Source organism: Megalopta genalis, chromosome 9 (assembly GCF_051020955.1).
Source record: "Megalopta genalis isolate 19385.01 chromosome 9, iyMegGena1_principal, whole genome shotgun sequence".
NCBI classification, from domain to species: Eukaryota; Metazoa; Arthropoda; class Insecta; order Hymenoptera; family Halictidae; genus Megalopta; species Megalopta genalis.
The window spans coordinates 18,209,815-18,236,116 of record NC_135021.1 but is presented as its reverse complement, the minus strand read 5'-3'; the positions used below and the strand labels follow the sequence as shown (position 1 = coordinate 18,236,116).

Genomic DNA, 26,302 nt, shown 5'->3' with positions numbered 1-26,302 from the left:
ATATAATAAATATTACAATTATATCAATATAATAATATTATAATAAATATTACAATTATATTAATATAATATAATATAATAAATATTACAATTATATCAATATAATAATATTATAATAAATATTACAATTATATCAATATAATAATATTATAATAAATATTACAATTATATTAATATAATATAATATAATAAATATTACAATTATATCAATATAATAATATTATAATAAATATTATAATTATATTAATATAACAATATTATAATAAATATTATAATTATATCAATATAATAATATTATAATTATATTAATTATATTAATATAATATAATATTATAATATTATATAATATATATTTATAATATAATATCTATCTGACAATTTATCGGACAAATTTAATAACGCGAAAATTCTTTTGAAAATGCAGCAGTAATTTTCAGCACCCCCTCGGAGTCGCCACTGGAGCGCAAAGGGTTAATAACAGCGTGTTTCGTTGACAGTGCTCGTATGAACAGTTATTTCGCTATACTTTTGTATTAACAGCCAAGCTGATAGAATTTGTTCTCATTTTGTTTGCTACCGAGAGCACGATTTGCGGTAGCGTTTGCGGTTGCAATGGCGGATATCGGTGCGCACCGGTTCTGAAGACCATCGGCTGACGATGTCCGTTTCCGGGCGCACAGCTAGAATGATTCCCTTGAACTCGCGGCTTCACAGTTACGTTTAAAGTCGCCTCGATTCTAAAGTTAGAAAGCTAATCCACTTCACGGTGCCATCTTTGTAAGCTCGGCGCGCTACTTCTACCGTTTACTTTCTTCCAATTTCCCTGATTTCTTTAACCGTGTCTTCTTCCTCGTCAAATAACGCTCTATCATTTCTATTTTTCGTTTATTTAACGATGGCAAAATTGTCTTCCACTGATCGCGCGAAGATTGAATCCTTCGGCTATGCTCGGTGCGCACGCGTGATCGATACCGGGTGTCCCAGAAGTCCCGTTATATTCCCTTTATATTACCCAAGGTGACATGAAGGTCATGGTATTATAGGTTATTAGATTCGTCGAGATCTTAGCTATCATGATATAATGATAGAAATATGTAATCACGTTTGAAAAAGCATCGACGGCCTTGAAATCTCAAAAAGTATGACCTTTACAGAAAAATGATTTCCACTACAACACGTGTCCCTTCGAACCAAACAATTTGTTTCTCAAACATTTCCGCGTATCATTAACGATAATAGAGATATCGCTTTGTAACAGAGTTACTGAGACACCCTGTACAGGGGCAAATTATGGTAAATTGTGGTATGCCAAAATTATGGTATTTTTCGGGAAATTGGGGGTTCCTGAGATAATTTGAAGCAACTTTTTCCTTAGCGAAAATTTTCTACGATGCTTCGTTCACGAGTTATCGAGGTAAAACGCTGGCGAATGAGAAGCGAGCTCGAGTAGGCGCGCGGCGGCCGAGCCAATGAAGCGGAACTGGGCGTCGCGCGCTCGTTGGCTCGGCTCTCATTGGTCAGCGTGTTTCGTCAATAACTCGTTAACGGTGCCTCGGAGAAAGTTTTTGTAAAGGAAAAAGTTGCTTCGAATGATCTCAGGAATCTCTCATTTCCTGTATAAGGAGTTCGAGAAGATGTAAGAAAAATAATTGAATAAACAATAAACATGTATAAAGTTACTGGCTCGAGGAAATCAAATAAATGTATTTTAATGAAGGAGTATAAATATTTGATGTATATCAGATTTAGTTGGTGCGAAATAAAAATTACTGTAAAATGAGAATAATTCAAAAATGAATCAAAATAAAAATTATTGAAAAATTAATCAAAATAATTCTTCCATGATCAAGCAAGGTTATGTATGTCGATTTCATCGAATTGAATATATCGTGAAGCTGGCAGCAAAGATTGCTATAATTTTCGACGACGTTGCCGTTCATCGAGAGTGCCATCGATTCGACGCACAGGCGTAGGCGCGGCGGTATCCATTTAAATATTCACGCGTACGCCGTTTCTTGCGGAGAGCTCGTTTAGTATTCTGCTTCATTTAGGAAGGAGGAAATATATACTACGAGACCTACGCGTTTTAGCCGACTGCTTCACTTACGCGCGAGAACGCCCACGTTCCGCGATTAAATTGACAATCGAGAAGCGAATGTCGTTCGATGGTCGATGGTCACGTGGTTAAATTATTTAAATTAGAGTATTGGCGAGAGGGTGGAGCGAGGGACGAGGCAATATCATTTGATACGATCAGATTTTAGCGACGACTAAATTGCAAAAGAAATTGTTATTAAGTTATTATATTATTATAGTATTATATTATTATATTACTATATTATTATATTAGTATATTATTATATAATTATATAATTATATTACTATATTACTATAGTACTACCATTACTATATTTACTATATTGCTATAGTATTAACATATTACTATATTACTATATTATTATATTATTATTAATATATAATAATATTTATAAAACAGAATAAAATAACCTTAATAACATAAAATATCCATAAAAGGAAACTTAGTTGATTTTCACATGAATATATAATTATTATATTATCATTAACATATTATTTATTATTACATTTTTATCAGTATATAATAATATTTAAAACCAGTTTTTCACTGAAAACTAGTTCCTGAATTTGACAAGTCTATCCAAATGGACCAGTTTTTAAACTCGCTGTTCTAAAACCAAGAAAACTAAATCTCAAAGGATCCATGATTCAATGAAACACAGTTCTCCCAGAGTTTATCAATGGCAACGGCAAGCTACGGAAAGCGATCTAAAGGTACAGGATTTAGCTAACAAAAAATAATGTTGAATGTTTCGCCATAGCACATATTAACCGTCCAGCCTGTGGTAGAAGGCTTGCTCCAGGTATACAGAGCCGTAGCCGTCGCTACTTTTTCCGTCCTCCATGGTTTTTCGTGTTGTCCTCTCTGTCGTAGGCTCGGTATTCTCTCTCTCCCCCCCTCTCTCTCTCTCTCTGTCGTAGGCTCGGTATTTTCTCTCTCTCTCTCTCTCCCTCTCTGTCGTAGGCTCGGTATTCTCTCTCTCTCTCTCTCCCTCTCCCTCTCTGTCGTAGGCTCGGTACTCTCTCTCTCTCTCCTTCTCTTTCGTAGGCTCGGTATTCTCTCTCTCTCCCTCTCACTCTCTTTTTCTCTTTCCCTCTCTCTCCCTCTCTTTCGTAGGCTCGGTATTCTCTCTCTCTCTCCCTCTCACTCTCTTTTTCTCTCTCCTTCTCACTCTCTTTTTTTCTCTCCCTCTCTCTCTTTCTCTCTCCCTCTCTCTCTTTCTCTCTCTCTCTCTCTCTCTCTCTCTCTCTCCCTCCCTCTCTTTCTTTCTCTCTCTATCTGTGTGTTTGTGCGCGCGTGTGTGTGTGTGCGTGCGTGCGCGCGCGCGCGTGTGCGTGTTGGTGACACACAAGCCCCAATGGTATCGTGTACGCCAGGCTGGACATGTAGAACGTAGAACCGGCTTTGTCCCAGTCCTCGTAATACGGGTCTCTCCCATATTCTCGTACGATTCACGTACATTTTCATGACCACACAAAACCGTTCCTCGTGACTCCTGCAGCTCTACGAGGGAAACGGCGGCGGCCCTCAGGGACGTACGAACTTAAAGGCTACAGTTTGTGGTGTAAATTTTATTTCATTAATAATAACCGCGATATTAATGCATTTGATTTATCGGGGTTTGTGTTCAGTAATCGCGATATGTGATTGGTAATTTATTGGTATATAATGTTAACTAGTTTTCTTGTTCGAAGAAGAATATTTTCTTACTAATCTAGCTCTTACAATGTAACTTGTAATTTATTTACATTTATTGATTAAAATTTCGTTACAATGAATTTATTCAATTTTTATTATAATTTGTTTAAGGTAATGTTTACAGTGTCTGCACTTTCTTTGAAGTATACAATTGCTTGCTTCTTTTTTTAAACGCAATTTATTTCTCCCAATAATTTCTTGAATATCAATTTTTAATATTCAAATTATTAATATTCATATTATTAATATTTAAATTTTTAATTTAATATTAATATTTACTGTGTAATGTTTCTCTCTCTCTCTCTCTCTCTCTCTCTCTCTCTCTCTCCGTCGCACTAAAATAAATTTTATTCTACTTTTTTTCGTTAAATAAATATGTAAATTATGTCCATCGAAACAAAGTTACATCCATTATATGAAAAAAAGACGAAGAAATTTCTGATTTAGCATGTGTTCAATAATCATAAGCAAGATTTAAATTTTTCTACTGCCAATTCTATCCTCTGCCACACTATAGACACCATACCCTAATTCGTATGCAGCTGCACCTGCACCCACCCTTTCCAAAGCGTGTTTCCGGTTTTTGAGCGGACAGTCAATACAAGTCATCAATTTAGGGACAGCATACATATGCATAATATTATACTACCAAACAGTCGAATAATTGAAATAGAAGATGAATATACGAGCATTAAATAAAACGAAATATAATACGAGCGTAATCAATAAAATAATAAAATAATATATAAAATACGAGCATTAAATATTAAATAAACGTTTTTAACTTAGGAAGGACATTTTATATGGAAATCCGAACATTTGAATCTAACGAAAATATTGTTAAAAATTCGATTCTTTGATTAACAAGAAAACATAAAATTCGAATGTGTCACACAATATTTCCAAGAGAGTTTAATTGATAATCTAAATCACTGTATGTGATCTAGATTACTAATCGTTACTAATTTGTTTTATTGATTATTGTAATATATAATTAATAGTAATATTAATAATAATATATAATTAATAATAGTAATATTAATAACAGTATATAATTAATAATAGTAATATCAATAACAGTATATAATTAATTATTCCTCCTTTAGCCCTGAAACAATCGCAGAAAGAATAAAAATAAAATAGAACTCCCGAACTTAATTAAAACTCTCTGAAGAAATAAAGATAATAAAAAAAATATTGTTGTTGCAGTATTTCGCAAGATATCTCGATTAAAACTAATTCACCGATTCCCATTATACATTATTACAATCGCAGAAAGAATAAAAATAAAATAAAATATCCAAAACATCGCCTTTTCGACCGTGGTCGAGTGAAGCATTTTCCTAAAACGATAACGAGCTAGAAAAGAGGTCGCCGTAGAGCCCAAAGGGTATGGTTGTACCGAGCTGCTGGCCAGGTTGGTGAACGTAGGACAGCTAACCGGGTGACGTCATCGGCTTCTCGAGTCTACGCTGGGCCTCGTAGCGGGCGGCGGTGGGGGAAGGGGACCGGCGTACGGCCCCGCGGAACGAAAGAAGAGGAAGGCTCGATCTCGGGAAGGGTGGGGGGCGTTCTCCAGCACCGCGCGGAGCCGTTGCTTTCAGGTACGAGCGTACGGTGCCGCGTGCAGGTAGTCCCGTGCTCATTCTCCACGTTTCTCGGCGCGACCGAGAAACTTTTCGCCGCGGAAACCGACCTGGACCTATCCTCAGGACACGTCGAACGGTTCGCCAGCGTTCGAGCCGCGAGTCGATCGCGGATAACCGAAGCGCGCAGTGATTTAACGCGAGTTATCCGGCCGACAAGCGCGCGGTTGCGCCGCGAATCGCGAGAGAACGGAGCGCGAAAGAAATACCAGTGCTTCGGAATTAGTTGAAGAAATTCTCGAGGAAATCAGAACTCATCTACGATCATCCCGTCTCTTCTATGATCATCGTCGAAGCGAATCGTCGACGCCGCGAGCAGTCTCTCGCCTGTGATCAAGAGATCGACCACGTGTTTTTCGATCCAGCTGCGATCACGGAGCAATTTTCGACGAAATCTCGCATCGCAGCTGTCACGAGAAACGTTCCAGTGATTTGACCGTCCTCGAGCACGCGGTGAAACGGGTTCGTAGAGGTCCCAGGAACCGAATCCGCCGCGCATCGGTCGAGGAAGTGCGGCTCGGCCGAAGAGGAAGCCCCGCGAATTTCGCGCCGTGCAGCCGGTGTCGCCGTGAATTCGAGGCAGAAAAACTGTGCCAACGAAGCACGTGGCACGCCGAAGTGGAACGACTCGGCCGAAAGATGCAGCGAGTCGTTAACGCGCGGCGGAAAGGATTCATCGTCGTCCAGGAAGCGGAATTTCTTGGTCACGCTTCGTTCCTCGAGCGATCCTCGCGTTTCTCGACCCTGCCGGACCGTATAATTGCCGCCGATTCTGTTGTTTAGAGCGCGAGGAATATTAATATCATCATCGTGGACGAAATTGTTCGAGGGGAAACAGTTTTCGCCGCGATCGCGAAGAGAAGCGGAACGAAAAGCCGACGCGCGCCGCGCGCTTAGATCGAAGTGACTTCGCTCGCCAAACGAGTTTATGCTTTTTAATCGAGTCTACAACTCGTCTGGCAACGGGTTTTCTCCTGGCACATCCGGCACGCGATTCTTCCTGTAGTATTCGCGACGGATCTGCCGCCCCGCGGGCCCTTTGAACGCCCGGCCACCTGTTTCCCATCGATCGCGGCGCCGCCTCTTCCTTCCTGCCTCGTCGCGAGTGCCACGATAATTAAAAAACAATCGATTGCAGGCTTCTGAAGTGTCCCTTGCGTCTATCAGTCGCTGCCGATTCGAAATAGAAATAATATTCGCTTGGTAAAAGCGGTGTTTCGGCGACAGTTTCGGAGAACGTAGGAAAGCGAACGCCGCTGCCGTCGCGAAAGGAGACCAAAAGGGGATCGAAAGGGAACCAAAAGGGAGCCGGAGGTTCCCAGAATCCGATCAAAAGGCGCATCACCGCGGCAAGTGCAGCAAAGGTGTACCAATCGTGGAACGAAAGCAGATAACGCTCCTCGCCGAACGGAACTCTCTCGGCGCGAGAGTTCGTGTTTGCTCGGTGCCAGATGGAAAAGGAGACATGTCGGTCTCCTTGAACGTTGCCCTAATCGCGGCGATCACCGAGCGAAGTCTCGCCGTCGAAGTTAAGAGGCCGGTGGTGTTCGAATTTCGCGGATTTCGGGAACAACGCGGCGGCGAAGCCGTTTCCGCGTCGGTTTATTGGTAACGCGATCAGCTTCCCGGGACCGGAAATCGTTCGGCAGAGTTACAATGAGTCTTCCAGGAGCGATTTGTTGCGCGGAGTGCCGATAAGTCGCGGGGGAAAATGTTGAAGTGGATAAAAGTCCGGCAGGACATGTCGGCGACACCGACGCCGCTCGAGCGAGAGAAAAAGGACGAGGTGGCAAAGGTCGAAGTTGAAGAAGTCACCGCTAAGACGGCGGAGGATGAAGAGGAGGAGGAGGATAGCGGCATGGAGCGGGAGGACACGCCGTCCAATATCGAGTTGAACGATCTGCGGAAAGTATGCCGAATTGTGTAATCGATATTTCCACGAATCTTTATTTCTTCGCGTTTTAGGCCGACTTTCTTGCTTTCGCCGAATATTGATTCACCGGGAAATCTTCTTCTGTGACTTTCACCGAGGAAACTGTTCCATAATTCTAACGGCGAATTATAATTATATATAATAATAATAATTATTATATATAATTATAATATAATATAATAATAATATAATAATTGTATAATAATAATTATTATTATTATATATATATATATATAATAAATATATATAATTATTATTATTATATAATAAATAACTCTCTCTCTCTCTCTCTCGCCGTTTTTAGTTTGAATCGCGTATTTATATAAATTTATATATTTATTTATTTATATAAATTTATATATTAATTTATATATTAATTTATGTTTCCATTTATTTATCTATATAAATTTTATTTATATAAATTTATTTCGTCTGCATACAATAATTAGTTCCCCGCAAAATTGGTCCCCCTTTTTTCCTGATCAGTCGTAGACGTTCCCGAGATCGCATGAGCTAGCCAAGATAAAAATTAAGATGCGCGGAGCCATGTGCGAGGGCACTTAGAGCAGCGCACATGGCTCTCTTTAAAATGTCATTAGTGCATATTTCTTGCTTACGGCCGCTCCGTGGATTTTCTGTCCTCTAAAGATCTTATCTGGCCTTCTCCAGTCGCCGGCTAATGTTCCAGTGTCTTTTAAAAATTAGCTACAATTGCTGCCGTGAGTTCTACTCCTGGTGAAATAATGAAAATGTAATTAACGAGAGGGCAACCGACGGAGTTGGAAATCGTTTTCTGAAGAAGTGTATCTAAATGTAGTATAATAGATACTATTTCGTACGTGACCTTGGAAAACTTTCTTCAGGAAAAAATTTTTCCCTTGAAATATTATTATAATAATATTGAGTAATAATAATATTGAGTAATAATAATATCGAGTAATAATAATATTGACTAATAATAATATCGAGTAATAATAATATTGACTAATAATAATATTGAGTAATAATAATAATAATAGTAATAATATTTATAAATAATCAATATTTATCTGATCACAGTAAATAGTTCAATTCATTTTTCTAAAAAATTAGGACCCATTTTGTTAGTCACTTAGTCAATAGTTTTTCAGTTAATTACTTCCTAATTATTTGTAAATTTAGGCACTCTTTTTCTAAAATCAACAAATTCTCGTGCGCGTTCAGCGATCGAGTAAATTGTAGCGGAACACTTTCATTCATCGATTTCGCTCACGTAGCAATGGCTCTTTCTGCGAGCCGTCTGGTTTTTCCCGATGCCGAGCTAGCTATATAACCTGCCTCGAACAGGTGCGACATCCTTCTCGATGCACGCGGACGTTCGGCTTTGCTATCGCCGCGACGGCGACACCACGCCGCTGCCTATCGTTACCATTGTTGCCAGTCTCGGGCGCTGGATACGGACACCGATCGAACAACTTTCATCGAACCATTTCACTCGACCGTTCGCGGTTCTTTGCGCCCGCGATCGCGCCGGACTTTCTGTTGCCGAGAACGAGATTAGAAATTCGGTATTTCTTCCGCGTCGTGCATTCCGTTCTTTAAAATTATTTTAGAAATTGTTCAATCCAACAGTTTATACGGCGTCATTTGCTTCTGTAACTTAACAATAAAATGTGTGACATAAGGTTTTCCGTAAAACGCATAATTTAGCTCGCATAATTATTTCCGGAGAATGAGGGATTCCTGAGATCATTTGAAGCAACTTTTTCCTCAGCGAAAATGCTCTACGAGGCTTCGTTTGCGAGTTATTAACGAAAAACGCTGACCAATGAGAGACCACGCGCAGCTGACGCCCCACTCGCGCGGCCACTGCCGCTGCGTTAACGGCCGGCGCGACGCGGCATTGGGCGGAGCGCCAGCCGCCCTCGCTCTCTCGTTGGTCTGTGTTTTTCTTTAATAACTCGTTAACGAAGCCTCGTAGAACATTTTTGTAAAGGAAAAAGTTGCTTCAAATCACCTCAGGAATCCCTCAATCCTCATTTTGGACACTCTGTATAAATATAATATACAATGTAGTCTAATATTGTTTCTACTATCGCTGAATACATAGAATTATTGCTGAATATACAAAATTATATAATATACATAATTATTGTTATTAACGTTTTTGCAAGGTATTTTAGAAAATGTCACGATCAAATTAACATAATTCTGAAACAGTTTCCGGGGGCACGTTTTTTCTTCGTTAACTTTTTTCCAGTCTTTCTAACGAAACGTTGTCGTTGCGTTGAGCAATCATCCCGAAGCAACACGCGTACCTGTTGATTTTCTACGTGCGACCGTTGCCCACCAAGCTCTCGACGGATCAGTTACGAAACGAACTCGTTTAGCCCGCGCGAATCGCGACTTATCCGCAGGAATATTTTTGCACAATCGTCGACGGAGAACGTATTCCACGGAAATCCGTAGAAATTTCCTCGTTGCGGTTTCACATTTACTTAGCGGGTTTTCTACGATGTAAAACAGGATAAATTATAGTTCGAAGTATTCCTGAATTTCACCGTGTAACAACGTTTAAATCACGGTTTTTACCATAAACTCGAATTTTCATCGGTTCTCGCGTAAAGATCGTAAACATGGGAGAAATTTAGTTTCGATTGAAATATTTCCGTAATATAAAGGAGACAGACTCGATGTACTATAAATTCTAGCGAATTTTTTACGATGCAATAAATACGTATATACGTATAAATATATCTCCAGTTGTTACATGTACTAATAAATTGTGATTGTGGTCTGTAACATTCTCCGTGCTTTTTTTTATAGTATCAAAATTTATGGAAGTGTTGGCGTAGAAACTGGAAACTAGGTAATAAATAATGGTGGTATTCATTACTATTATTTTTGCAATATTATAAATTATTATAAATTACAATATTAATGTAATAATTACTGTGTAATATTGTTACTAATGTAATAATTACTGTAATATATATATATTAATATATATTACTAATGTAATAACTACTGTGTAATATTGTTACTAATGTAATAATTACTATGTAATATATATATATTACTAATGTAATAACTACTATGTAATAATTACCATGTAATATTATTGCTAATGTAATAATTACTATGTAATATTATTACTAATGCAATAATTACTATGTAATATTACTACTAATGCTTATTACTAATTTCTTTTCAGAAAAGAAATTTCTTTCAAAATCCAGTTCTAAAATTAGCACTTGTCTTAGAAACAACGGGCCCCTAGTTATCAGGATTGTAAATCTAACGGCTCTCGAGTTTCAAAATTCCCGACTGTGGTGGTTTCGAAATGGTTCGCGGCCGCTCGTTTCATTCATGGCGCGGCGATATGCTGATTAAGGGAAAAGAAACGGGGCGTCGGCTTCTCGCTATGACTAAACGAGGGGGATTTCGTTCGGGTCGCCGATCCGATTTACATACGCCGGATTTGCATACGTTTATGTAATGGGAAATTGAGAGTGCGTGGGCGTTATGAGTTTCCTTTCGCAGTTGATACGGTCCGGGCGCGTAGGTTCACGATGGACTAATTTGGATTTTGGGCTTTGTTGCTCGTATCTTGCGTTGTATTCATTCGATATACAGAGTGTCCGAAAATTATGGTATCTCCGAGAAATGAGGGATTCCTGAGGTGATTTGAAGCAACTTTTTCCTTTACAAAAATTTTCTACGAGGCTTCGTTCACGAGTTATTAACGAAAAAATGCTGACCAATGAGAGACGAGCTCGCTTGGCGCGCGGCGGCCGAGCCAATAAGCGGAACTGGGCGTCGCGCGCTCGTTGGCTTGGCCGCCGCGCGCGCCAGCCGAGCTCGTCTCTCGTTGGTCGCTGTTTTTCGTTAATAACTCGTAAACGAAGCCGCGGTTTGCAATTTCGCTGAGGAAAAAGTTACTTCAAATGATCTCAGATACCCCTCGTTTCCCTCAAGTACCATAATTTTGGGACGCCCTGTATACAGTGGCCCACAAGTGTTCTACATCTTTTAAGACGTAATAACTTTTTTAAAATTCAACTAAATGATTTGAATTGTTTTTTAGATGATAGTGTTCGAGTTTACTAGTTAATTTATATATAATATACAATTACAATATAAATACACAAATTTTTTTATATATAACATACAATTACAATGTAAATATATAAATTTATATGTAGTATACAATTATAATATAAATATATAAATTTATATATAATATACCATTATGCAAATTAATATATTTCATATTTATTATACAAATAAATTTATATTTAGTTGTACAAATTAACTGTTTCTCTATTCTCTTTATTAAGGTGTAGCTACTTTCTGACTCTTCTAGGAACTGACTAATTGGGATATATTATTTTACGCAACTAATGCATAGATACGATGAACAAGATTACGTCGCTTATTAATAGCAAGTACAGTAAATTCTCCCTAATTAACGCTCAGATTGTACAAAAAAAAAATGAAGAATTTAAAAAGTGGAGATACGATTATTCGAGCTTTGCGGTTCGTTTTTGTAATATATAGTATATAGTATATAGTATACAGTATATAACATATAGTATATAATTTTATATACCGATCGTCAACAACTATAAAAATGAGCCGAATAATCGTATCTCCTCTCCCCAAATTGTCCTTACTTGCGCATAATCTAAGCATCAATTAGGAAACGCAGTTGAGATTTACAAAATTAACATTTATAGATGAATTTACCATAAGAAAGTACATAAGTAGTCCTATTATTGCGGTGAGAGCGCATTTTTGCTAGCGTAACATTTTTGCTAGAATGTAACGTGAGAACACCGAGTTCAGTTGTTTCCCTCCTAATATAATACTTGTAAATATACAACTATTATTCAAATCGCCAGCATGCCAATTCTTCTTTCATAACGCAACACCTTTCTTAGTTAGATACAAACGCGATGGAGGTAAATGAAGCACTAAAACTTACAAACATTTTTTGTTCCTTTTTCTACGAGCTTGTTTGTTTTCTGTTGCAGTACTTTTTTGTTCCACTGTATGCATGAAACAGCAGCATTATATCTATGCTACATTTGTATGATACAGAAATATTGCAAAATAAGCGACAGAAAGCAAAATTTATAGCAGTAAATTTATTATAAAATTATTATAAAATTTTAATTCGACTTTTAAATTATTTTAAAATTTATTATAATATTATTATAAAATTTATAGCAAAAGGTGGTTGCTTTTAACAAAGCAGGACTTATAGGATTGTGACACCGTAAAAAAATCTATTTTGTAATATTAATAATATTAATCGGAAATAATAAATTAAACGGAATAAATAATAATATTAAATAATATTAATAATAATTCAATAATAATATTAAATAATAATTCAATAATAATATTAAGCGGAAATAATATTAACCGCGCTTAGGCTTATATATTCTTCTCAGTATACATAATTTTTGTTTATCCGCGCGGATCTAAAGTCGCATACAATTAATACACATTATATTCAACTTTTTCCGTACGTCGCGATTATTTAAAAAATATCGCTTCGCGCGACGATCCATGTGAAACCACCGGGTCTATGTACAAAAAAAGGGGAATATTTAAACAGTTCTAATACGTGGAAACACCTCGCCATTGTTCATATCGTATTCTGTACATAATACATCCGGCTGTCGCGCCTGGGAATTTTTCCACCAGAAACGATCATTGTTCAAATATACCTCGTTCGAAAGCATATCTCCAGACGTTTAAAATATACATGAAATTTCAAGTCGGAATAGATTGTTATGACAGAAAAATTAATTTCTTATTTATACCACTTTAAAATCATAATACAGACGAATCCTGAAATTTAACCTCGAAGAACGCCGCCGCGTGTCAGAATTTTGCGTTGTTGTTCGGTTTATGCGTTAAAATTTTATCGAAACGCTATTGCAAATAAAATTTTGTTTAAAGTGTTATAGTTGAAATTTTTATTCAAGATATATTATAATTGAAATTTCTATTTAAAAGTCCATTACAATTAAATCTCTATTTAAAATTTATTGTAATTTAAATTTCTATTAAATAATCGATTATGACTAAAAGTTCGTACTTCATTAAAATTAGTATTTAAAAATCTATTATTATTAGGTTTTATATATATATCTAATTATTTTAATATGTATATATTTATATCTATATTATATTATTATTATATTATTATTATATTTACATCTAATTATGATTATAATTTCTATTAAAAATATATTTACAATTTACCTTCCTACTTTTAAGATCTATTATAATCAAAGATTATAATTTAAATATCTGCTTAAAAACGAAATATTTAGAATGCAGGATTTACTCATTTATAAAAACAAAATAAAGAAACAGGAATTAACGATCAGAAGTTTTACACTTGAAAAGCGAGACTCGAGTCTCTTTCAACCCCCAAAAGTACAAATATATTATTACTGGACTATCTAGTTCCTGAAAATTAATTTAAACATTCGCTATGTTTCATTAACATTTTCGTTGTCGATGTTGCTGATTCCAGGAGCTGTTCTCCCAACTCCAGTTTTCGCAAGAGAGCGCCCTGCCTCCTGACACTCTTCGACGAGCTCTCGCCGAGAGTTTTCTCGATCAACAAAGGTTCCAACTTGGATTCATGGACGATGCGGCGGAATGTTTCGTAAGTATCAATTACCTCGTTCCCTTTGGCCCGTTATGTGCGTCTCCGGCGACACGCAACTCCGGCGAATCTAGGTAAAACGGGTTTCGGTCCGGTGTCCAGCAACCGCTTCGCAATTTCGTTTCGACCTAGAATGTTGATAGACTTTTTTTTATTTTTATTCAATTTGTTGAATTAGGATATTGGTGAATAAGTACATAAGAGTATAGACCTGTTTTCTGCGAATACACGGTCGCCCGCAAAAGTTTTCGTACACCTGTTGAAACACAATAACTATTTTAGTACAATAATAAATGACTTGAAATCGAAATCAAGGCCACCATAAATCAATTTTCTTTCAAAATTTTCTTCCAAAATTTTCCTCCAAAATTTTCTTCCAAAATTTTCCTCCAAAATTTTCTTCCAAAATTTTCTTGCAAGATTTTCTTGCAAAACTTTCTTGCAAAAGTTTCTTCCAAAATTTAATTATGACTTCAACTTGTAACTTCGCATATAGCTACAACTTGGAATTTTCATCACACTTTGACAATAATTTATAATTAATAACGACTGAATTTTCTGATTTCGAAAATATTTATAAATTCTCTCTGTTACTGTTCATCATTCCGACATTCAGTTCATCATTCCATTCTACAAATTGCAGTCTCGTTAAATCACATACTGTTCTGTCCCGTTACATGATTTACAGTTACAATCGTTTCTTAATAATACTTATCGATAACGTGTCTGCATAAAAAATCAGATACAATGAACGCAAGCGTAATAATTTCATTAACTGAATCGCGATTAAAAAGTTAAAATTTAATATGATATTAATAACCGTTTGTTATAATAAAATAATTATAATAATATAATATTAATATATAATATATTAATTATTACTATATAATATATCATTTATATAATAAAAAAATATATAATTTATTATTAATTATAATGATATAATAATAATCATAATATAATGAGAATTAAATTATGATTAAATTGTGGTTAAATTGTGATAAAATTGTGATTACATTGTGATTACATTATGATAAAATTCTGATACAATTATGATTAAATTGTGGTTAAATTGTGATAAAATTCTGATAAAATTGTGATAAAATTCTGGTAAAATTCTGATACAATTGTGATTAAATTGGGGTAAAATTCTGATAAAATTCTGATACAATTGTGATTAAATTATGGTTAAATTATAATTAAGTTATAATATTAATATTAATTACCGTTCCAACCCCAATAGATTCAGCAACACCTAAATGAGTATACGTAATAAACATGTTACATCGTTCAAGCTGAACTTTTAAACACAAATGACAATAAAAAATAGCGTCAGCCGTTATATATATGTTCGCACGTGTTAGCGAACGTGTTAACGAGTGTTATTGAAAGAAGTTCACGTTGCGGCTCGACCACGATCGTGGACCGTAGTGATTATCCGACCGGCGGAACAACGCGACCGACCGAACAAAGCGCTTAATTTCTGTTAATTGCACAACCCGCGCAACTCGAGCAGCGTGTTCCTGCATTCGTAGATAACGGAGCGGGGCGCGATCGCTAAGGCGTTCTTAGATTGATTACAGTCACGCAGCGCGCGGCTGCATTCGTAAAACGTAACATTCATTTTATTCAACATACCGGTGTCGACACACACACACACACGCGCGCACACATACACGCTCGCTCGCACACGCGTGCACCCGTGCAAGTAATTACGGTCCTCGTGTAAACGAGAAAGTGAACTCCCGTCGTCGTCGTCGTCGTCGTCGTCGTCGTTCGCATTGGGGTTTGTATTTGCTTTGGCTCACCTACGTGGATAGTGGGATAGGCAACGTTGAGGCAATCGTGCAATGTAGTTGGCAATTATAACGGAGAACTGGTTCTCGTTTCGCTGTCGGAATATTCAGGATCGCAAACCGCTTGGAAAATCGCTTTTACGCTGCCGAGGAAATCGCCGCTCGGACGCGGTCGGCGTGGATGTCGAAAGGGCGACGAAGAGGGGAACGTGGAGAGCGAATGAGAAAGAGAGAGAGAGAGAGAGAGAGAGAGAGAGAGAGAGAGAGGCAAAGAAGCAAAGAAACAGAGATAGGGAGACGAAAAGACAGAAAAAGACACATTCAGCATACACATAGAGATAGCGAGAGTGAAAGAGAGAGCGAAAGAGAGAGAGAGAGAGAGAGAGAGAGAGAGGCAAAGAAACAGAGACAGAGAGACGAAAAGGCAGAGAAAGACACTAAGAGACATTTAGCATACATATAGAGATAGCGAGAGTGAAACAGAGGGAGAAAGAGAGACAGAGAGAGAGAGAGAGAGAGAGAGAGAGAAATTTATACCCACTCTTACACCGCATAATAGTCAATAAATCTGCAGGATTAGCACAGACCATTTGATCGAGTGCTCACATTACATTATAGTCGTAGTATTGCGTATGCAGGGTGTCTCAAAATTATCCTGAAGTCATTTGAAGCAATCTTTTCCTTTACAAAAATGTTCTCCGAGGCACCGTTCACGAGTTATTAACAAAAATACACTGATCAATGAGAAGCGAGCTCGGCTGGCGCCAGGCAGCTCAGTTCCGCTCATTGGCTCGGCCGTCACGCGCCAGCCGGAGCTCGCTTCTCATTGGTCAGCGTTTTTCGCTAATAACTCGTGAACGAAGCCTCGTAGAACATTTTCGCTGAGGAAAAAGTTGCTTCAAATAACCTCGGGAACCCTTCATTTCCAGGAAGTACCACAATTTTTGGACACCCTATATATACAGGGGAGTATCTTAGTAACTCTGTTACAAAGCGATATCTCCATTATCGTTCACTCGGTACAACGTATCCTATACACCATACAAATATCGAACAGTTTTTCTTGAACACCCTGTATATACATAACCTCAATATTCCTACAGGCTGAAAAGAAATTACGAGCGTATATTTAATACAAACACACGCTTGAAAGAAATAAAATAAAAAAAAAAGTCGAGTAGATCGGATTACAAAATACAACAGTGTCGCAGGAATGCGTGGAAACAGACGGAGATCGCGAATAGAGGGTCCTTTGCGATAATTGCAGGATAATATTGCAGAAAGCGTAAGAAATCACAAGGAAACGAAGCTCATCAGAATGAAACGATAATAATCCTCGTATCTTTCCGCGTAACTGTAATCGATCCGCGATCACCGTCGAATCCTCTCTATTCTTAGCTATTACACGCGGAGCAAGCTAATGAACGTGGTCGTATTAACGGAATCCCGTTGCAGGAAAACATCCTTCTGCGAATACATCTTCACATCGCTAACGGGGAGGCGGAGGACATGTGCAGCGCGAGACACTGCGTGCCGCACCAGAAGTTCGCCATGACGCTCGTCGAGCAAAGCGTCTGCGGCGCCTGTGGCGCCACCTCGGAACCTCTGCCTTTTACACAGGTTAGTTTAAACAGAGTCGACGCTGGTCGCGACGCGAATCGTAAACGCGAGATTGATGACGGTTAAACCGTTTGAAATCGCGCGGGCTCGGCGAATGATGCTAGTACAGGACTGAGTCATAGTTCTCGGCGGATCGAAAGTCACTTCTTGGCCTTCGATTTTACGAGTAAAAAATCATTGTACTTGCACAACTTTCTATTGCGAATTGTACCGTGCGTCGATATTGGCCATTTGAACGCAACTATGCACGGTAACGTCTCTCTAATTGGCGCTCGGATTGTACACGGAAAATGGATAATTTTGGAAGAGAAGAATACGATTATTCGAGCCTCTCGTTTTTATAATTGTCGACGATCGAATAACTGTATAAACGTGCCTCAAGACTCGAAAAATCGTTTTTGTCATTGTTGACTGTCGGTAACTGTAGAAACGAGCCGAATAATAATAATAATAATATATAATAATAATAATATAACCTCCTCTTCCCAAATTGTCCATTTTTCAATTTCTCGTACTTAAAAATGCCGTTGTCTATAAGAAACGCTGCTCAGAATTTATTCGGACGTTAATATACAATCGGCGAAGGAGAATCGCCTACGTTTCGTATAATTAACAATTAATATCTTTCGAGTCTCAATTGATCGCGCTTTCTTCCAAAGTGGATCGACGTTTCGAACAAAAATTAATTAGTACTCAGTCTTCTATAAACATCGATATAAAAAATATATAATTATAATTATATAATTATATAAAAAAATTATATAAAAAAAATTATAATTATATAAATTATATAAAATATATAACCTTATTAAATCCTCGCCGGCAAAGAGTTATCAATTCCCTTCAGCTGTACGATAATGTCTCCCTAATTGACGCTCAGATTGTCCACAAAAATGGACAATTTGGGAAGGGTAGATACGATTATTCGAAGCTTGCAGCTCGTTTTAATAATTATTGACAATCGGCAGCTATAAAGAACGAGCCGCAAGGCTCGAAAAATCGTATCTCCTCTTCCAAAATTCTCCATTTTGTTTTTGGACAATCTGTGAGCGTCAATTAGAGTGACATTACTGTATTCCTAAAAGCCGATTTACAATCCTCGATATTATACATTGCCCAACATTGATCATCGCAATCCTGCGACTATAAATACACATATATACATAAACATCGATATAAAAAAATGAAATGAAATGTTTTCTTTTTGAATAGAGAATTAAAGTCGGAATGATCGCGAGAGCAAAAATGTTAAATTCACTCGATCATCATGCTCCCCCGAAATTCTATCTTCGTAGAATTCGAAGCCAATCGATCGTGATTAACGAACCATCAAATCCCGATCAGCCTAATCCGTTTACATGCCGGCGACTTCCCTCTTCAATATCCTCAGAGCGCTTAGGCTTCTTAGCTAAGTCGCTTATAAACCTGCCAAGAGGCCAAACTTTCCTCGATCCTCCCCCATTTCCTGGCCTGCGGGCTACCCGAACCACCCTCTTCAAGGACGATTCCAAGATCCCCGGACAGGCGAACAAAAGAATCCGCCTTTTCGTTTCGCAGCTCGGTTTCGAGATCTTTCACGGTCGTTTTCTCTGTTCACCTGTCCCGGCTACCTGGGAAACGGAAAAGCCGCGGCCTCGCGGCTTTGTCGAGCGTAGGAAATTCGCGTCGACAGATGCTGCGGTGGTCGCAGAGAAAAGATCTCTCTCGAGAAACTATTTCCTGCTCTATCCTTGAAGCCTGATGGAAAGTTTCGCAAGAAACACGCTCCGTGCCTGTGCGAGCCGCAAGCTATCCGCGCGGCGATTTTTATTGGCTACTAAGAGCGAAGATTATAGTATGCAGTGTCCTCGAATGACTGACTCGAGAGGAGACGTCTGTCGAATTTTAATATTTCGCAGGATTGCGATGATCGATGTTGCGCAACGTATAATATCGAGGATTGTAAATCGGCTTTTAGGAATACAGTGATGTCTCTCTCTCTAATTGACGCTCAGATTGTCCAAAAACAAAATGGAGAATTTTGGAAGAGGAGACACGATTTTTCGGGCCTTGCGGCTCGTTTTTTTTATAGCTGGCGATCGTCAATAATTATTAAAACGAGCTGCAAGCTTCGAATAATCGTATCTACTCTTCCCAAATTGTCCATTTTTGTGGACAATCTGAGCGTCAATTAGGGAGACATTATCGTACAGCTGAAGGGAATTGATAACTCTTTGCCGGCGAGGATTTAATAAGGTTATTATATATTTTTTATGTCGATGTTTATGGAAGACTGAGTACTAATTAATTTTTGTTCGAGGAACGTCGGTCCACTTCTATTTTACAAAATATACTATGAAAATGCATATTCATCTAAAGCCTCGCAATCTAATCGTTAGATTAGCGCTAATAAACAAAGGAATCGTTATCGTAAGAAGCAAACTAGCTCGAATTAACCCTTTGCACTCGAAGCCAAATTAACGTAAAATTTAATATAGTTTTTCTGACCCATGGTATTTCCATTTTATACAACTTAATGCATTTCGAACATATGAAATTGAATTGACAATATAATTACTAAATATTTTATCACTTCGATAAGTTTCAGACTTGAAACTTAATACTTCCGTATAATTTCAAATCAATTTCTTGCAAATTCGCTCGCGTAGAACCCAGAATCGTCGATCCCATGGACAATTACGGCGGATATTTTCTAGCACAAGAAAGAAATTCGGTGTACTTTAAATCGGTACATTAGATATAAACAAATTTGATTAATAAAATTATTTTGAAACCTGACGCAACAGTTTTTATCGGTGCCTCGGAGTCGCCAGTCGAGTGCAAAGGGTTGATCTTAATGCGAATGGACAATCATGGTTGCGGAATCTCGCGAACGTTTCGATGCGATTTTCTTCCGATCCTCGTTCCTTGAATCGAACCACTTCAAAACCATTTTCGCTCTTATTCCGAATCGGGGGTTCGAATATAGCAGTCGGTCGGAGACGGTAAAACCGATCGGCCATGACCGATACGAGATTGCAACGAGTTTCGCGTTTTTACAATCGGCCGACAACGGCGTTACGAGTACACGAGGGCGGGTAGGGGGGAGAGGGGTGGTGGACAACTCCACCCACGTGAGGTGTTTGTGCTCTGCACACGATTATGCGGACCGGCGTGCCGTGTACGTGCTCGAAAGGGCAATGAATTTCTTTCTTGTGCTAGAAAATATCCGCCGTAATTGTCTATGAGATCGACGATTTTAGATTCTACACGAGCGAATTTGCAAGAAAGAGTGGGAGAGAGAGAGAGAGAGAGAGAGAGAGGATGTATATTGATCTCGTAAAAATAGATTCATAAATATGTATGAATATAATAATATATATATATATATATATATATATATATATATATATATATATATATATATATGAATATAATATGAATATTATATTCTATTAATATATATATATTATTATATTATATTATTATTATAATATATATATATATATATATATATATATATATATATATATTTTATTATATTATATTATTATTATATTATTATATTATATTAATATAGTATAATATATATGAATATAATAATGAATATAATAAGTATAAATATGTATGAAATTGACGCGAAAGAATTGAAGCGAATGCTATCTAATTGTTTGTCATAAAACCATGTGGCTCCGAAAGGCCACCCTTAGCAAGGTTTCGGCAATGCTCTTAATTTTCTCGATTCTAATTTCGAGCCGATTGATTTCACAGATGGTCCATTACGTCTCGGCATCAGCGTTAACTTCGCAAGCGAGACAAGCAGCACCGAATTCTCGAAACAGTCCGGACCTTTTCGGGCAACTTCTCCGAAAAGCTGGAGGCATGGGCGACATACGAGACTGTCCGGTAAGTAACGCCGATATTTACGAGTCCTAGGATCCCCCGCACGGGGGTTATCATAGGCTTACATCTTGAAAACACTGTCTCCCAGAGACTCGAGTTTTTACTCGTCCGGTGGACGAGATCAGGTGCCCTCGTCCCCCAAGCCCTACTTGAGATGTATAGTCTTCGAGTGTGTGGACTTTCTCTTTGAAGTAGAACGTGCCACCTACCGACAAGTAATCCTGCGTATTTGGGTATTCGGGGACGATTGACATTCCATTGGAATTCAGAGCGACCAAAAAGTCATTCGTGTGACTTTTTTTCACGGCGAATAAATCGAACGATATTTTCGCTCTGGTTAATACACGATTCATTTGTTTCTGTTTTAAATTGCACGATAATTTCTCAACTTCCGGATGTTCGTGCAATTTTCTTCGAATTTTTAAGAAAATAGAATTCGGTGGAATATTATTTTTTATCGGCGTCAGCTCTTCTGGATAAAAAATGGATGAAAATTGCAATTTATTATTGCACTTTATGCGAGAGTATTCCTTGAAAATGTAGATCATAAATAAGGAACCACGGTCTAATTTCCATTTGTTACTGAAGCTGGATTTTGATAACATAAAAAATGCTCCCCGGAAAAATATTCAACCTATATTTTTCTTCTTGACTTTCGACCATGTTGAGGAGATGGAAACAATCCTACGAATAAACAATACATTACAAAGATGTATACATATGTTTATTAATTAAAGAATACAAGAAAATCATTTCCAAATTCTATGGAGAAGAAAAAAGAAAAGAAAAGAAGATTCAAAGATGGAAAAGAAAATTGGAAACGAAAATCGCTTGTTCAAATAGCATATTGAAGTTTGGATTTTTCTCGATCGTTATCATTCTTCACGAATGGAAATGAATATTTCTTGTCGAAATATTTTATATTTATATTTTATCCATTTTATATTTCTTCTCTAAATATTTCTTGTATCTTCGGTTAAATTTCATGAATCTGAAAATAAGTAAAAGAAATGCTGAAATCTTCTTTAGTTTGTAGACTTGATTCTAGTCTTCAGGCGTGGTGCGATTCTAACAGAGAATGGTATTTTCGAACATTTCCAGAGTTCCTGCGGTGCCAAAATCCAAATTTGCAGGACATTGATGAATCGACCGGAAATCGTTTCCGTCGGGGTTGTATGGGATAGCGAACGGCCATCGTTGGAACACATTATGGATGTTTTCGCAACCGTGGGAACGTCTCTACGGCTGAGCGACGTTTTCCACAGTGTGGTCGACTCCCGATGGGGTGCTTCAACGGTGCACAATCTCGTTGGAGTGGTCACATATTACGGGAAACACTACTCCACCTTCTTCTTCCACACTAAATTAAAGGTTAACATATACTTTTACTCGCACATAAACAATTTATTTAACAATACCTGCTGTCTCAAATTTATTGGCTAATGCTCGCGTAAATATTTCCTTCGTCCGCAAAAACTGTTCAACGAGTTGCATGTAGTTTTAATATTGTTATATATAATATATATATATATCCAAACCATAAGTTACCGGAAATATAGTAATATATATATTTATATATATATATAATATAGTAATATATAATAATATAAAATATAATTAATATAATAATATTAATTAATATAATAATAATATAAATAATATAATAATATAATATATATAGTTATATTGTTCTTCATAATTGAAGATTATTAGCACTAACTTAATGATTAGGTTGCGAGCCATTAGACGAATATCCATATCCCCAAACCCCATAAATTACAGAAAATACAGTAAATTCTCCCTAATTGAGATTCTGCACAAAAATGGACAATTTGGGAAGCGGAGATACGATTGTTCGAGCCTTGCAGCTCGTTTTTATAGTTGTTGACAATCGATAGCCATAAAAAACGAGCCACGAAAATATATAAATATAATATATAATAAAAATACATAATAAAAAACGAGGCTCGAACAATCGTATCTCCTCTCCCAAAATTGTCCATTTTTGTGGACAATCCGAGCGTCCGTTAGAGAGACATTACTGTAATTATAAGAATAAATCTGTAATCGTTACACAACAATTTGTCAATACCTCTACAACAATTTCATTTCGTTGATAGGTGTGGATCTACTTCGACGATGCCACCGTGAAGGAAATCGGTCCGCGTTGGGAGCAGGTCGTGGAGAAATGCAGAAGGGGTCGATATCAACCATTGCTTCTGCTGTACGCCACTCCTGGCGGAACGCCGGTTAACACGGAAAACGCTCCTAAAACAGTGACGCCGTTCCCAAATGGGAATGGTTTGAAGACGCCGCCGAAGAATAATGTTCGACGATCGATCACCCCGAGCCCGGAGAAGCCATCGATCAACAGCACTGCCAGACGTGCCATCACACCGAATCCAGATAGTCCTCCTCATTTTTACACGCAGCGCCGAATTTACAGCGATTACCAGAACCTGACTGACATACAAAATAACATTTTCGGCAATCAAGTAAGATCTTCTATAAACATTAATCGACCAATTAACGTCAGTCACGCCACATTTGTTACCTCAAGTTTTGGATACTTGTTACTTCAGAATGATGTTCTAATTTTGAAATGATTCCTTGAGCTCTCCAAGCAATCTTGCATTTACGCCCATTTGCTAATTTTACATGTCGCAGTGTAATACTTGATACATTGATGGAAGTGTTACATTTAGGGGTCGCAGAAAGTTATTTTAACAGTGCAGCCTTGCCTTCCCAAATGTATCATTCATTACGGTATTTTCTTAATAAATGTATACAGAAAATTCTCCCTAATCGACGCGCTCAGATGGTACACAAAAATGGACAATATGGGACAAGTGGGGATAGGAGATGCGATTACTCAACAATTGAGCCGTTTATTTTGAAAGTGGCATAAGTCACTTTGTTTTTAAGTCGATATATTTAAGGGTTTGCGTTCTAACACGTTTAAAAATACGGATGCTAACTTTCGAGAAGATTTACTTGTATTTGTTGTCTCAGGATATTGATATTTTTCTCGGTATAAATAATTTCGTATAAACATTATTAAAAAATCGCCACTTTTCATTACGGTAAAGTGACTTATGCCACTTTCAAAATAAACGGCTCAATTATAAAAACGAGCCGCGAGGCTCCGATTCCCCAAATTGTCCATTTTCGTGTAAAATCTGAGCGTCGATTAGGGAGAATTTACTGTATTTGTTTCTTCATTGTAAACTTAAAACTAAAATTAAATTGTGGCATGTAAAAGGCCAATGCATAATTTCTGCGAGTTTGTTTTCGCGCCATATAAGGCAGCATAAGCTGTTCAACGGCGTGCCGATCAGAGTTTATCTCCATCTAGAAAAAAAGGAAAAAAAAACAAAGTTTAATATTTACATCCAGAAACATTTTCACTTTAACCACGAACAAAGAAACAAACTGACATTACAATTTTCTATACCTGTTAGATTAAAGAATAGATCGTTCACGGGTGTTGTCTTTTGTCCTATCGAAGGGTGTGGACGCAGTCGACGGCGACGTGGAGTCCAAGTACATCAGCCGACGAGCAGTGGAGAACGTAATGCAGCAACAGAAGAAGCAACAGATGCAGCTGACGCGCAGCCTCAGCGCAGGCTCGTCGCCGCAGGATGGCATTAGCATTCCGGATCACTTGAACGTGCCGCGAAGACGGGATTCCGGAAATTGGTCCGGCGATCGGAACAGCGCCTCTTCGAGCTCCTCGACAACGATGGACAATCCGTATCTGTACATCGTGAACAAAATGCAGAGAAACTCCGGAGTGCCCAAGAGTCCGACGAGTAAATCCGGAGAATTGTCTAGCAGCAGCAGCGGTCATTACGACGCCGGATACGATTCCTATTCTTTGTCCTCCACGGATAGTCTTCCGCTTCAGCAGGGTCTAAAGCACAACCTACAGGTATAGATATTCAGATTTATTCAGTTAAGGTGCATGAAGTTTTAGTCGATTTCGACGTTGGAGTAGGGATGTGCAAAAATTAATCATAGCAGCATCTATGAGAAACAATTAGAGTAATTGTAATATAATATAATATGATATAATATAATATAATATAATATAATATAATATAATATAATATAATATAATATAATATAATATAATATAATATAATATAATATAATATAATATAATATAATATAATATAATATAATATAATATAATATAATATAATATAATATAATATAATATAATATAATATAATATAATATAATATAATATAATATAATATAATATAATATAATATAATATAATATAATATAATATAATATAATATAATATAATATACTTTTTAACTTTCGAATTTCAAATTTAATCTATATATTGAAAAGTATGAAACAAAAAAGCTCTTAATTCAAATTGTATATTTATAAAGATAATAAAAACAACGTTATCATTTGCTGCAGCTTGCTCAGATCCCGGAAGGCTACCAAGCATCCTCAGGCGACGACTGCGAACGTCTCTGCAAGGAAACCGACGCGTTGCTGGACAAATCCCGGGCAGCTGAAGACGCTGGCGATCTCAGCACTGCGGTAGCCTTGTGCAGCGCTGCTAGCAGCAAAGCTAGAGCAGCAATGGATGCGCCGTACAACAATCCCCACACGATCACTATAGCGAGGATGAAACACAACACGTGCGTTATGCGAACGAGAAGTTTGCACAGAAGGATGCTGCAAGAGCAGGCTACCGCCAATGGAGAGAAAGAAGGTTGGTGCTCCATTTTCTTTCTAGCAACTTCATGATTCCACTCTTATAAAACTTCTTGTCCTTATCAGTAAAAAATCCAATCAAGTGCGATTTAAAATGTAGAAATAGGGGTCGGGTGAGAATTAAAATATTGTTACATTTCCTAGAAGGGAAAACATTTCAGCTGCATATGAAGATAACAAAACAAATAGCGACGACGTCTGTAATTATATTGTAATAGT

The 26,302-nt window shown here is 37.4% G+C and overlaps 1 protein-coding gene and 1 long non-coding RNA gene across 5 annotated transcripts in view; one reads left to right on the top strand and one right to left on the bottom strand.

Annotated features, from left to right (window-relative positions):
* Positions 1-26,302, top strand: part of ec (ubiquitin specific peptidase echinus) — a 120,709-nt gene that overhangs the window by 89,535 nt on the left and 4,872 nt on the right. For 2 of the 3 annotated variants that reach the window (XM_033477909.2, XM_033477911.2), the window contains 7 exons: positions 13,911-14,045; positions 17,297-17,461; positions 21,212-21,346; positions 22,445-22,714; positions 23,464-23,838; positions 24,852-25,274; positions 25,781-26,081. In XM_033477909.2, coding sequence (XP_033333800.2) covers positions 13,911-14,045; positions 17,297-17,461; positions 21,212-21,346; positions 22,445-22,714; positions 23,464-23,838; positions 24,852-25,274; positions 25,781-26,081 — 1,804 coding nt within the window. Of the gene's footprint in view, positions 1-5,396; positions 7,352-13,910; positions 14,046-17,296; positions 17,462-21,211; positions 21,347-22,444; positions 22,715-23,463; positions 23,839-24,851; positions 25,275-25,780; positions 26,082-26,302 lie in introns of those variants that run through there. The other variant, XM_033477910.2, reaches the window with a different exon arrangement.
* Positions 22,051-24,935, bottom strand: LOC143260048 (uncharacterized). 2 transcript variants are annotated; one of them, XR_013034151.1, is made up of 4 exons: positions 24,798-24,935; positions 23,898-24,694; positions 23,436-23,806; positions 22,051-22,703 (listed from the first exon to the last, which is right to left on the bottom strand). It is a non-coding gene; the product is annotated as an uncharacterized LOC143260048 (long non-coding RNA). The 2 variants fall into 2 exon arrangements; XR_013034152.1 differs by having other exon boundaries at positions 23,914-24,694.